The 13304-nt window shown below is 35.6% G+C and overlaps 1 protein-coding gene across 3 annotated transcripts in view; it reads right to left on the reverse strand.

Annotated features, from left to right (window-relative positions):
• Positions 1 to 13304, reverse strand: part of USO1 (USO1 vesicle transport factor) — a 113358-nt gene that overhangs the window by 42020 nt on the left and 58034 nt on the right. For all 3 annotated transcript variants that reach the window (XM_037003309.2, XM_037003308.2, XM_037003310.2), the window contains 4 exons: positions 11889 to 11989; positions 11385 to 11487; positions 11179 to 11234; positions 4159 to 4279 (listed from right to left, as the gene is read on the reverse strand). In XM_037003309.2, coding sequence (XP_036859204.1) covers positions 4159 to 4279; positions 11179 to 11234; positions 11385 to 11487; positions 11889 to 11989 — 381 coding nt within the window. The remainder of the gene's footprint in view (positions 1 to 4158; positions 4280 to 11178; positions 11235 to 11384; positions 11488 to 11888; positions 11990 to 13304) is intronic.

A 13304-nucleotide genomic window follows, 5' to 3' on the forward strand; every position in this document is an offset into this window, starting at 1 on the left:
CAGTGGCCTCTTGCATCTTATCCATTCTGCTTATAAATCCTTCCAGAGATTGTTTCATTTCTGTAATCTCCCTCCGGATGTCATCCCTTAGCTCTTGTATATTTCTCTGCAGCTCCATCAGCATGGTTATGACCTTTATTTTGAATTCTTTTTCAGGAAGACTGGTTAGGTCTATCTCCTTCTCAGAGGTTAAGATTTTGGTCTGTATCAAATTCTGCCTTTTCATGGCGATAGAGATAGTTTGCGGAGCTGGCTGGGAGAACGTCCCTTCTTGTTGGTTTGTGGCCTTCCTCTTCTGGGAGAACAGCGACCTCTAGCGGCTTGTGCTGGGCAGGTGCATGCAGACCGGACTTCTGATTCTTGCCTGGCCACTATGAAGTTTAGCTCCACGGTTGCTGTGGGGTGGCCTCCCTCAGGCTGCTGCCTCAATATGGCGGAGCCATGTCGGAGTGGAAATGGCCGGGAGGCTGTTTATTTCTGCGAGGGGCCTCTGATCTGTGGTGCTGCCCAGGGGCTTAGGGTGCCCAGAGTTCCCTGGAATTCCCAGCTGCTGGGCTAAGTGTCCCGGGATGCTTCTGTCCAGCTGTGGGGTCCCTGTCCCTTTAAGACTTTCTAAAAGCACTCGCTTTTCTTTGTCCCAGGGACATCGGCTGTGGGGACCTGCTCACAGGTCTTACTGTCCTGTTTCCCTAGTTTCCAGCACCCCACGCATGCACTGTGTCTGTGCTGTGGTACGGATGTCTAGGGCTGGTTATATAGCAGTCCTGGGCTCCCTCTCCCTCCCCACTCTGACTCCTTTCCTCCCGCCGGGAGCTGGGGTGAGAAGCGCTCGGGTCCGCTGGGCCGCGGCTTGTATCTTACCCCCTTTGTGAGGTGCTGGGTTCTCACAGGTGTGGATGTAGTCTGGCTATTTTCCTGTGTCTTCTGGTCTCCCTTTTAGGGTCTCTCTGGTTTTGGGAGATTGCTGCTGCTCTACTCACGCCGCCATCTTGGCTCCGCCTTACTCTGCCTTCAATTTAACTCCCTATCTCCAAAACCGAAAAAGGATCTCTACTTTCCCCCCCATTATGATGGAAGATTCTTAGGCATCTTACAGTTTCTGTTACCATATGAATAGGATATCTTTCTGTCTTTTACATCTTTAGATGGTTCTAATGGCAGATCTTATTTAATAAGATTTAATATATGGAGATTTATACCTTTATTAGAAGAAAATGATGGAGACTCTTTATGACCTTGAGATAGAGACAGATTTCCCAAATAAGACACAGAAGTATAAACTATAAAAGAAAGCAATATATGTGACTATATTAAAATTTAAAGCTTTAATAGAAACACTATAAACAGATTAGGAGAAGATAACTGAAACATGTATAACTGACAAAGAATTAGTATCCAGAATACATAATGAACTCCTAGTAATCAAATGGAAAAGGAAAAGCAATCTTATACTAAAATGGGCAAGTAGGTAACTTAGAGGGTTAAAAACAAACAGAAGATATGGTGAATAGACCCATAAAAATATGCTAAATCTCATTAGTTTAAGAAATGCAGTAAAATCTCAGTGAGATACTATTTTACACTGACAATAATGTGAAGAAATAAGAACTTAAAAACACTGCAAATGCATGTAGAGCAATAAAATCACTTAACAAAGCCATTTGGCAGTATCTGTTTAAGATTTAAAAAGTGTAATTCTATGTGTAGTGTATAACCGGAAAACTTCATATAAGCAGACACATAAAGACTGATCACTACAACAGTTTATATTAGCAAAAATAGATATAACCTAATTGTCAACTCAATAAAAAAATAATAAAACATAGTATATTCATACAAAGAATAACATATAGCATTTAAAATGAATAAACAAGAGTAACATGTATCAGCATGGATAAATCTCAAAAACACAATGGTGTATATAAACATGTTATAAAATTATATTCAAAAGGACATTTTTTATCTAGTTAAAAAAGTGCAAAATAATGCTACATACTGTTTATGAATTGTATGTATCCTGTGTGTATAGATACACAAAGACAAGTTAAAAGTATAAAAACATATATGGGAAGGAAAAGCAACCAAATCAGAGTATTGTTCTCTTAGGAGAAGGAAGGTAGAGTAATATATTGGTTATGCAAAGAACTACTTGTGTTTTCTTTCTTTTTAAAAAATCTAAAACATATATGGTAAAATATAAGCATTTATTTAATAGAATTGGATGGTAGGTGTACAAATGTTTGTTATTCCATTTTCTATTATTTTCTGTATGTTTGAAATATTTCATATATCAATAAAAAATTTAAGAAAAGAAAAACCATTCCTTGTCTACCTCCAATTCCCTGCTTACCTCTCTTCCCTACCTTTCCAAAATTCCTGGTTTGAGTTTTCTCTACTATTCTATCTTCCTGCATCTAACCCCTCTAACACTGCGATCTGGATTCTGAGGCAACCACTGTACAGAACTGCTCTTCCCAAGGCCACCAATGATGTCCATGTTCTAAGTCCCAGATACACTTCTGCTCATCTGAAATCTCACCAACTTCTAACAATGCTACCCACTTACCTTAATAAAATAGGTTCTATTTTAGTATTTCCCTTCCCACTCTTTACTCACCCTACTTGACTGATCTAATCTTTCCTGTTTAACTAGTTTTGTTTTATTTATCATCTATATTCTAAAGACTCTCAAATCTCTATCTCCAAGTCCTTCCCTCCTGATCAATATAGCCAGCTATCAACACCGCCACTCTCCTCGCTAATCCCAGGTCAGTGAATGCAAATAAACTAATTTTTTCCTCTTACCCTAGTGCTAGGTTTTTGGATCAACCTCCCATTAAGAACAACTAAAAACACTTGAATTAAAAAAAAAGTCTTAGGAACACTGAAGAATTGACAGTTTAGCAGGCTAAAACTGAAGAGAAAATGTATATCCAGAGAGGTAAAGCACAAAAGTATCTTTTAGTTGGGAGTACTTTCCTCCATCTTGAGAAATCTAAAACTTTATTTTGACAGTCTTATGGGGCCACGTGAAAATAAATCAAAGCCAAGGGTAGACAGAAAGTGGAGAATAAATCTACAGAAAACTCTCCAGGGTTAGAACAACCAAAAGTTAATAAGTCCTCATAGATCTTGTAGCCTGGGTTTACACTGCCTGAGTGGTCTAGGAAATCTCAAGACTAGAACCTGCATTAAGTTGATCTCAGATAAACTGCATCCCCACAGTTTGGCAGGAACAAATACGTTTTCTCTGAAGGAAATTACCTTTATCTTAGACTTCAAATTTCTATAAATAATTCTGTTAAGTAAAGAATAGTCAAAAGATAACTATGCACACAGAAAACACTGTCCCCATGCTTAAAGACCAGCAAAACAAAAGTAACAGACCCACAAAGACTTAAAATATTAGAATTATCTGAGACAATTAACACTATTGCTTCTTATGTTCAAAGATTTAAGAAGTTGAAAATATCTTCAGAAAAAAGGAATTTATAAAAAATTACATAGTAAGTTTGCCAAAGAACAAACCAGATTTCTAGAAAAGAAAAATTAAAAACTCAATGGATAAATGTTAACTAAACTTAGTGTGCTAATCATTTCATGATATATGTAAGTCAAAACATTATTATGCTGTATACCTTAAACTTACACAGAACTGTATGTCAACTATACTTTAATAAAACTCGGGGTGGGGGTGGACATGTTTAATAGCAGAGGACATATTTAACAGCAAATTAAATACAGGTCAAGAGACACCTATTGAAACAGAAAACAGGTCAGAAGAAATAACCCAGAATAAAGCCCAGAAAGATGAAAATATGGAAAAAAAACACAGATAAGAAATAAAGATGATAAAGTGAGAGTCGAATCAGATGATAGAGAACTGAATCTGAAAAACAGGAGAAAATGTGGTAGAGCAATATTTGAAGAGGTACAGCTGGGATTTTCCAGAAATAATGAAAGACACCAACCCAGATTCCAGAAGCCTAACAAATATCAAACAGTGTAAGCAAAAATAAATCCATAATCAACACACCACAGTGAAAGAATAAATATAAAGTACCAGTCTTCATTTCCCCAACCTACTGCATTCCCTAGAAGTTGAAAATTTAGTGAAGACAAAAGGAATCTCTTCAAATCAATGTCTTTATACTATACCTCCACCACTGTTCTCTTCCTCTGTAATAATGTCCAGTAGTCTTTCAAAAGCATTTTCAAAAGCAACAATTTTCTGGATTGCTCCATTGCTTCTTGTTAGTGCCTGTAGTAGTAAGACACCCTTGTGGAGAAAAAAGATGTTTAGTGGAGTAAAACTTTTAAAATACATTTTAAAATTATTTTATAAAGCATAGCACTGTAGAAGTATCAGGAATTTCACAAGTCTAACTCCTTCACTTCATGGATAGGGAAAACGAGGACAGTGGAGGTAAACAACTTGCCTCCTTAAGGTTACAGATCTCAAAGGACAGAGCCTAGATTAGAATCCAAGTATAGTAGTTCCTAATTCAGTTCTTTTCTCATGGTACAATTTAAATATACAACAATTCTTGCATATTTATCGATCATTACATAGCTTTCATTGTGATGTGAGAGCTGAGCATAATTATACCTATCTTGGGACTGCCTTTGTTATGTGCTACACAATAGCAGTAATATCAAATTGTGAATTCAATAATATAAATCAATAAACATCACATTTTAGCAGAGAAAGTTCAGACAGTCTTGTAATTATCTGGCCCACAAACTCTCAAAACTTGATTCTTAGTCATTAGAAAAGAAAAATGGGAATTTACACCTCATATATCCAGCATGAGACAATTCTTAGTAGTCTTTGCTTCTGATTTTTAGTTTTCCCAGCTCCTGTTAAACTGGATTTAGCTTATATAATCTGTAACCTCTTTATTATCATTCAAGAAAAACTCAGTTTTACCTATTTCAGCATATTTCATTAGCAAACAACAAGTATTTTATAAGCTTCACAAAAGCCCAACAATACCATGATGGTAAAAGACAGCAAATATTTTATGAAAACAGCAGATACTACTTAAGAGGAAGAATAGTAACAAATAGGTAGTTCAGAAGTCCCATAGATGCAAATTAGCTACTAGCTGTCAGTACCGGACAGATAGGTACTCATAAGATAAAAAGTGCCGACATCCTTACAGGACTTGTTCTAGTTATTTTCCTGGCTGTCAAGTCTCAACATTAAGATGAGATGGAAAAGCAAAGTGGTTATTTTTAGTTGTCAGATTCTCTCTCTTAATGCTGCTAACTTGAATTTACAAGCTAACAAAGGAAGGCATACAGTATAAAGAACACTCGATTAGATAAAGTTGTCTTACTAGCTATGCAACTTTAAGCAAATTAAATTGTGAGTCTTACTATAGCCATGTGCAAAACAAGGATAATATCTGTGTCAAAAGATTTTTTATGACAAATAAAGGAGATACTGTAACTTCTAGAACATAACAAGTATGTAGGTATGTATGTATAAATATATATTTTATATATTTTAAGTTTCAATACATGTTAGTTTGTTTTCCCTGACTACTAAGAGACATATTTTTCTAATCAAACACATCCACTAAAATGCTGTTAAGACTAAAATTATACTCACTGGTAACTGAAAGTAAGTTGGCACAAATTACTAACTTAAAAAACTAGTAATTAAAGGAATTTATTTTTTATTCTGCCTTACATGTATGAACTGTATAACAGGGTGATAAAGTAGACTGGCTAATTAAAGTTCTTTGCAGAAGATTACAGCTTAATAAATGTAAAATAATGACAGAATTACAGAAATCATCATTTTGCAACTCTTTAACAAAATAACTGATTTTGGCAATGATCATTAATGGATGACCAGATATAATGGATGAATTTGACATAAGGTCAATAGAGAACTTTACAATGGAAGGATCTGACTCACCACCTGAACCAAAACCACTGATCACTAAAAGTGAGACAGCCAGATAATACATGTTTCCTGATATGCTGCAAAATTAAGTGCACTGTGTCACCTAGGAAAAAAGTGAACTGGAACCTAATCAAGCCCGTTAGATAAATTAACAGACCTAACAACCAAATGCAATGAAAACTGAATTGAAGAAATCAGCTGTAAATGCAATTTTTGAGACAACTGGGTAATCTAAATATGGCATGGTTATCATATTTAAACTGAGGGTTAAAGTACTGTTAACTTCTTAACTGTGATAATGGCATAGCTATATATAAGGAAACGTGTGTATGTATGCATAATGTGTAAACGTCACACACATATTTTTTACACATGTACAGACATATATTTTACACATGTACACTGAAATATATAACAGTGAAATTATACTGTTTGCTGCCTTTGAATATTCCAGTCAAAAATAAAGGAGAACTCCCTAACTCATTCTATGAGGCCAACATCACTCTAATACCAAAACCAGGCAAAGACACTACAAAAATAGAAAATTACAGATCAATATCCCTGATGAACATATATGCAAAAATACTCAACAAAATATTAGCAAACCAAATTCAAAAATACATCAAAAAGATCACCATCATGATCAAGTGGGATTCATCCCAGAGATGCAAGGATGGATTGTACAACATTTGAAAATCCATCAACACCATCCACTACATCAACAAAAAAGGACAAAAACCGTCTGATCATCTCCATAGATGCTGAAAAAGCATTCAACAAAATTCAACATCCATTCATGATGAAAAATCTCAAAAAAATGGGTATAGAGGGCAAGTACCTCAACATAATAAAGGCCATATATGACAAACCCACAGCCAACATTATACTTAACAGCAAGAAGGTGAAAGCTTTTCCTCTAAGATTGGGAACAAGACAAGGATGCCCACTCTCCCCACTATTATTAAACATAGTTCTGGAGGTCCTAGCCACGGCAATCAGACAACACAAAGAAATAAAAGGCATCCAGATTGGCAAGGAAGAAGACAAACTATCCCTGTTTGCAGATGACATGATATTGTACATAAAAAACCCCAAAGAATCCACTCTAGAACTACTCGATCTAATATCTGAATTCAGCAAAGTTGCAGGATACAAAATTAATACACAGAAATTGGTTGCATTTCTATATACTAACAATGAACTAGCAGAAAGAAAATCAGGAAAACAATTCTATTCACAATTGCATCAAAAAGAATAAAATACCTAGGAATAAACCTAACCAAGGAAGTGAAAGACCTATACCCTGAAACCTACAAGACACTCTTAAGAGAAATTAAAGAGGACACTAATAAATGGAAATTCACCCCATGCTCTTGGCTAGGAAGAATTAATATTGTCAAAATGGTCAACCTGCCTAAAGGAATCTACAGATTCAGTGCAATCCCTAACAAAATACCTACAGCATTCTTCAATGAACTAGAGAAAATAGTTCTAAAATTCATATAGAATGACAAAAGACCCTGAATAGCCAAAGCAATCCTGAGAAGGAAGAATAAAGCAGGGGTGATTACGCTCCCTGACTTCAAGCTCTACTACAAAGCTATAGTAATCAAGACAATTTGGTACTGGCACAAGAACAGACATGTAGATCAATGGGACAGACTAAAGTGCCCAGACATAAACCCAAGCATATGGTCAATTAATATACAATAAAGGAGCCATGGACTTACAATGGGGAAATGATAGCCTCTTCAACAGCTGGTGTTGGCAAAACTGGACAGCTACATATAAGAGAATGAAACTGGATTATCGTCTAATCCCATACACAAAAGTAAACTCAAAATGAATCAAAGACCTGAATGTTAGGCATGAAACCATAAAACGCTTAGAAAAAAATAAAAGAAAAAATCTCCTGGACATAAACATGAGCAACTTCTTCATGAACATATCTCCCTGGTCAAGGAAACCAAAAGCAAAAATGAACAAGTGGGACTATATCAACAGAATGGAAATTCATCCCATGCTTTTGTCATTCCATTAATGAACAAAAACTAAAAAGCTTCTGTATAGCAAAGGACACCAGCAGCAGAACAAAAAGACATCCTACAGTATGGGAGAATATATTCATAAATGACATATCTGATAAGAGGTTGACATCCAAATTATATAAAGAGCTCACGCACCTCAACAAACAAAAAGCAAATAAGCCAACTAATAATTGGGCAGAGGAGTTGAACAGACATTTCTCTAAAGAAGAAATTCAGATGGCCAACAGGCACATGAAAAGATGTTCCACATCGCTAATCATCAGAGTAATGCAAATTTAAAACCACACTGAGATATCACTTCATACCAGTTAGGATGGCCAAAGTCCAAAAGACAAACAACAACAAATGTTGGCGAGGATGTGGATAAAGGGGAACCCTCCTACACTGCTGCTGGCAATGTAAACTAGTTCAACCATTGTGGAAAGCAGTACAGAGGTTCCTCAAAAAAACTAAAAATAGAAATACTATTTGACCCAGGAATTCCACTCCTAGAAATTTACCCTAAGAATGCAGCCACCCAGTTTGAAAAAGACATATGCATCCCTATGTTTATCACAGCACTATTTACAATAGCCAAGAAATGGAAGCAACCTAAGTGTCTGTCAGTAGATGAATGGATAAATAAGATGTGGTATATATACACAATGGAATATTATTCAGCCATAAGAAGAAAACAAATCCTACTATTGGCAACAACATGGATGGAGCTACAGGGTAATATGCTCAGTGAAATAAGCCAGGCAGAAAAAGACAAGTATCAAATGATTTCACTCATCTTTGGAGTGTAAGAACAAAGAAAAAACTAAAGGAACAAAACAGTAGCAGACTCACAGAACCCAAGAATGGACTAAGAGTTACCAAAGGGAAAGGGACTGGGGAGGATGGGTGGGAAGGGAGAGATAAGGGGGAAAACAGGGCATTACGATTAGCACACATAATGTAACGGGCGGACATGGGAAAGGCAGTATATACAGAGAAGACAAGTAATGATTCTATAGCATCTTACTATGCTGATGGACAGTGACTGTAATGGGGCATGTGGGGGGGACTTGATAATAGGGGGAGTCTAGTAACCATAATGTTGTTCAGTAATTGTACATTAACAATATCAAAATTAAAAAATAAAATAAAATAAAAAATAAATAAATGACAGTGGTAAGGGGAAGGGCAGATGAAGCAAGGTATAACAAAATCTTGAAAACTGATGGGTTTTGGGGAGCAGGTTTGTCTGTGTTCTATCTACTGTTGTGTGTTTATGTTTTTCATAATAAAAAATAAAAAATAAAGAATGGTATTACAGTCTTTGACAAGTGATCTGGTAGTTACTTCCTAGAGTTTTTGTAACCTTTCTTGCTAATTTTTAAGCACTAAATAACAAATAAATACGACTGTGTCAGTGCACGTATAAATGACCACCTAATTCTCTAAATCCAGATCAAAATCAGTGTTTCAAATGTAAAACAAACTGGGGCTAGAAATCTTTACCCACATGCTTCTGGGAAAGCTACTCAATGTTGACAACAGTCATCAAATATAATTAAAATACTGATTAAAAGGAAAAGAAGGAAAAGAAAAAGAGAACTTTTAAAGGAGGATAAAGAAAAAAAGAGGATACAGAAGAGGGGGAAAAACCAGTATTATTTCAGGGAGTCACAGAGTGCCACCAGCAACTGCCAGAGGTGCCAGTTAGTTGCCTCTGGTTGCTGGTATCAATTGTGGTGCATAATGTGTCTTATATTACATACCGTTTGGACAGTAAGTATAAATAAAAAATTTCAAATGAATGGATTTACTATAACCAAAGAAAAGATGGCTGTAAAACATGTTATAACCAAGAACACAGATGTTACAACAAAAATATAACTTAATCTCTACTCATAAATAAATGAAAATCAACATAAATAGAGAATAATTTTACCTTTCTCAAACACATACTGAGAAAAAAGGTTAGGAACAGAAAAACAAAAGTAGAGAGGTAAAGGAAATGGCATACTTAAGAACCAAGCTAATGCAATTACAAACACACACACACACACACATAAATTGTATCTGAAAATGAAAATAATGGCAATGATATAATAGCAAGCCAGGAAGAGAGAATTTCCTTTATTAAATGGGTTGTATGTTATCATCTTACTTAAACTGAGGGCCATAAGAACAGCAGACAATGACTTTAGATTTAAGATATATAGTAATAGTTCAGTAAGGAAAGATATTCAAAATCCCTAATAGAGGGGTACCCATTTAAATAAGATAATTATTAAAATAACATTAAACAATAAAGAGTCCTATTGAATTACATTATTTCACCACTTACAGTACTGCACTGACATACATACTACAGAATTTTAAATACAAACCTGTGTGGAGGAGAAGTCAAGAGCATTTCAGTTTGGTCTCTGCTTTGCCAGTAACCAGTTGTGAGGCTAAAAGCAGTCCACATGTACTTACTAGCACTTAGGACGAGAAAGGTACAGGGCCAGGTACCACAAACACAAAGATGAGTAAGAGAAGCTTAACAAAGTGTAAGTCACTTGGTCAACACGAGTCTTGGGCTTCTCAGTATAAAAACAGAGACTGAATTATCTTGGTATATCTCCTAGCTCTAGAATTTAATTTTTAAAAGATTTTTCTAAAGTATTACAGTTTTGTTCAAGTTGTAGATAACAACAGAGGAAAATTTTCAAGCTACAAAATAATCATCCCATCTATAAAAGAGATTTCAAGTTATACGCAAATACTACAATAAATCAAAATGGAAAATAACTCCTGAGCAAACTGTGCTCTATGGTTGAACAGTGAATATAAGGAAAATCCTTTGAATACATATTCAATCAAATGACAGTGAGGATTCCAAATGTAATGCTTTAAGTTTACATAGTTCAATGTCTGGGAATGTTTCCTCTACTCTTTCTGGAGTTAGAGTTTGGTGTCAACACAACCTTTCAGACAAGAATAAAAAGAATCCTAAATTTTAGAAAGCATAAGCTTGAATAACAAAACCATTTGTCTAAGCCTAAATATTGGATAGGCAGGGAACAAAGAAATAATGTGGCCTTGTATATAACTTAAAAAGGTCTAAAAGAATGGCCATTATCCCAGCTTTCCAAATCCAACTTCTTAGAACTCTGAATAAAGATCAACAAAGATTTCATTTGCAAAGAGAGAAACAAAACTGCAAATTTTTAGACTTCTTTTTCAAATTTAACTTACATCATTACGGATAACCTCCCTGGAATCTGCTAATAGATCCATCAGTCTGGAAACACCTAGAACATATAACCATGTGAAAAATACTGGCAGATCAAAAATACAGTGATTCAAATTAAATAATTTATTAACACATCATTTCAGTCCTCCTGTTTAGGAATGATCCTCACTTTTAAATCAAAATGATATAAGGAAGAAGAGTCACTTACCCATGGGACTGACTAAAATAATTTGCTGCACCTGAGGCCCTAGCTGCTTTAAAAGGGAAGTAAGAAGCTTCACACCAGGCCAGCGGACGTGGAAATCAAATTCCTACAATATAAGAATTTAAAATAGCTAATATCTATAATTCCAATTTTCAAGAAAAACATTTTTTTCAACTAAGAATGGTACCAAAACTACCAAATTCTTTTTGTAAAAAAAAAAAAAGTAAACTTGAAAAACTAATTTGAGAAATAGTTAATGTAAATTGACTAAACTGATTAAGCTGCAACCGATTAGAAAAAACAGTATTTTGTAAAACTGAACACAAGAACCAGACTGTATTTTAACAGATTATATAGTTCTTAAAATACACATATGAATCTCTTCCAATGATACAGCGAATTTCCATATCTTAAAAAGGCATGGGTATGTTGCTTCCTCAGTAACACCCAAAAAGGCAAGAAAAGAAACTTATTAAGATGATAGAAATAGCAAGTTTCTTTATTTACCTCCAATAAAGATAAAAGGAGAGTGATGTTTTCTTGCTGTTTAATGAAAATTTCTGTAAACTGGCTTCCCAAATCCTCACTCTGTCTTGTGGAATTTTCTTCTGTAATATTCAAAGATGAAGTACTTCAATATGATACAATGTTATCTTAAAATACTCTAGTAACGTTTTTGTTGAGGGAGCTATAAGCAGAAATGATTATTTTCTTGGAACAGTGTGGTTGGTAGTGATATCACAATTATGTAGGGAAGATACATACTTAAAATAACTTTCAATGTTATTAAAAAATTTTGCTCTTTAAATATTTAAAAATGATATTCCAATAAAAGACATTTAGATTTTCACATTTCTTCCACAACATTTTTAGGTTAAATTTGTAATTAAGAGTACAAGGGAGCTCACTGAGGTGATAGAAATATTCTATCTCAGATGTGACAGTGTTTATACTACTGTACACAACTGCCAAAATACAGAGGACTATTACAATCCTGAAGAGTACATTTTACTGTGTGCAAATTAAACCTCAAAATCCCAACTCCCCCAAAACATTACTGAACAAATAGTTCTTGCTGTCATTGTTAATGTTATTTAATTTAATTATAAAATCAAGCCAATTAAACTAATTATCTAGAGATTTTTCAGTATCTTCCACAAGAAAACTTAACATATACCCTGTAAAGTTATTTGGCAATAAAATCAGAATTTGACATTTAATTTTTATTTATTCTTTAAAATCCTTTATACTTGTCCTTAAAAGTCTTTACATTGGAAGGAGAAGCCAAGATGGTTGTGAGAGTAGGGCAGCGGAAATCTCCTCCCAAAACCATACATATTTTTGAAAATACAACAAATACAACTATTCCTAAAAGAGAGACCAGAAGATATAGTACAACAGTCATGCTACATTTCCATCTGCAAGAACTCGGCACTTCACGAAGGGGGTAAGATACAAGTTGTAGCCCGGGGGGACCCAAGCGCTCCCCCAATCCCAGCGCACCCTTGGGAGGATAGGAGTCAAAGCTGGGAGGGAGTGGGAGCCCAGGACTGCTAAATACCCAGTCCCTAGTCATCCATACCAGGAGTGCAGACACACATTGCATGGTGTGCTGGATATTAGAGAAATGGAACAGTAAAACCTGCGAGAGAGTCCCCGCAGCCGGCACCCTTGGGACAAAAGAAAAGTGAGTGCTTTTTGAAAGTCTTAAAGTGACAGGGGCTTCACAGCTGGACAGAATCGTGCCCGCACACTCAGCCCAGCAGGCTGGGAATCCCAGAGAAATTTGGGTGCCCTAACTCCCTGGGCAGCAGCATAGCTCTGAAGCCCCTCACAGCGATAAATGGCCTCCCATCCATTCCCCCTCCCACGCAGCCCCGCCACACCAGGGGAGCAGCCTGAGAGCGGCCGAGCCCACAACAG

Source organism: Manis javanica, chromosome 5 (assembly GCF_040802235.1).
Source record: "Manis javanica isolate MJ-LG chromosome 5, MJ_LKY, whole genome shotgun sequence".
Lineage (NCBI taxonomy): Eukaryota > Metazoa > Chordata > Mammalia > Pholidota > Manidae > Manis > Manis javanica.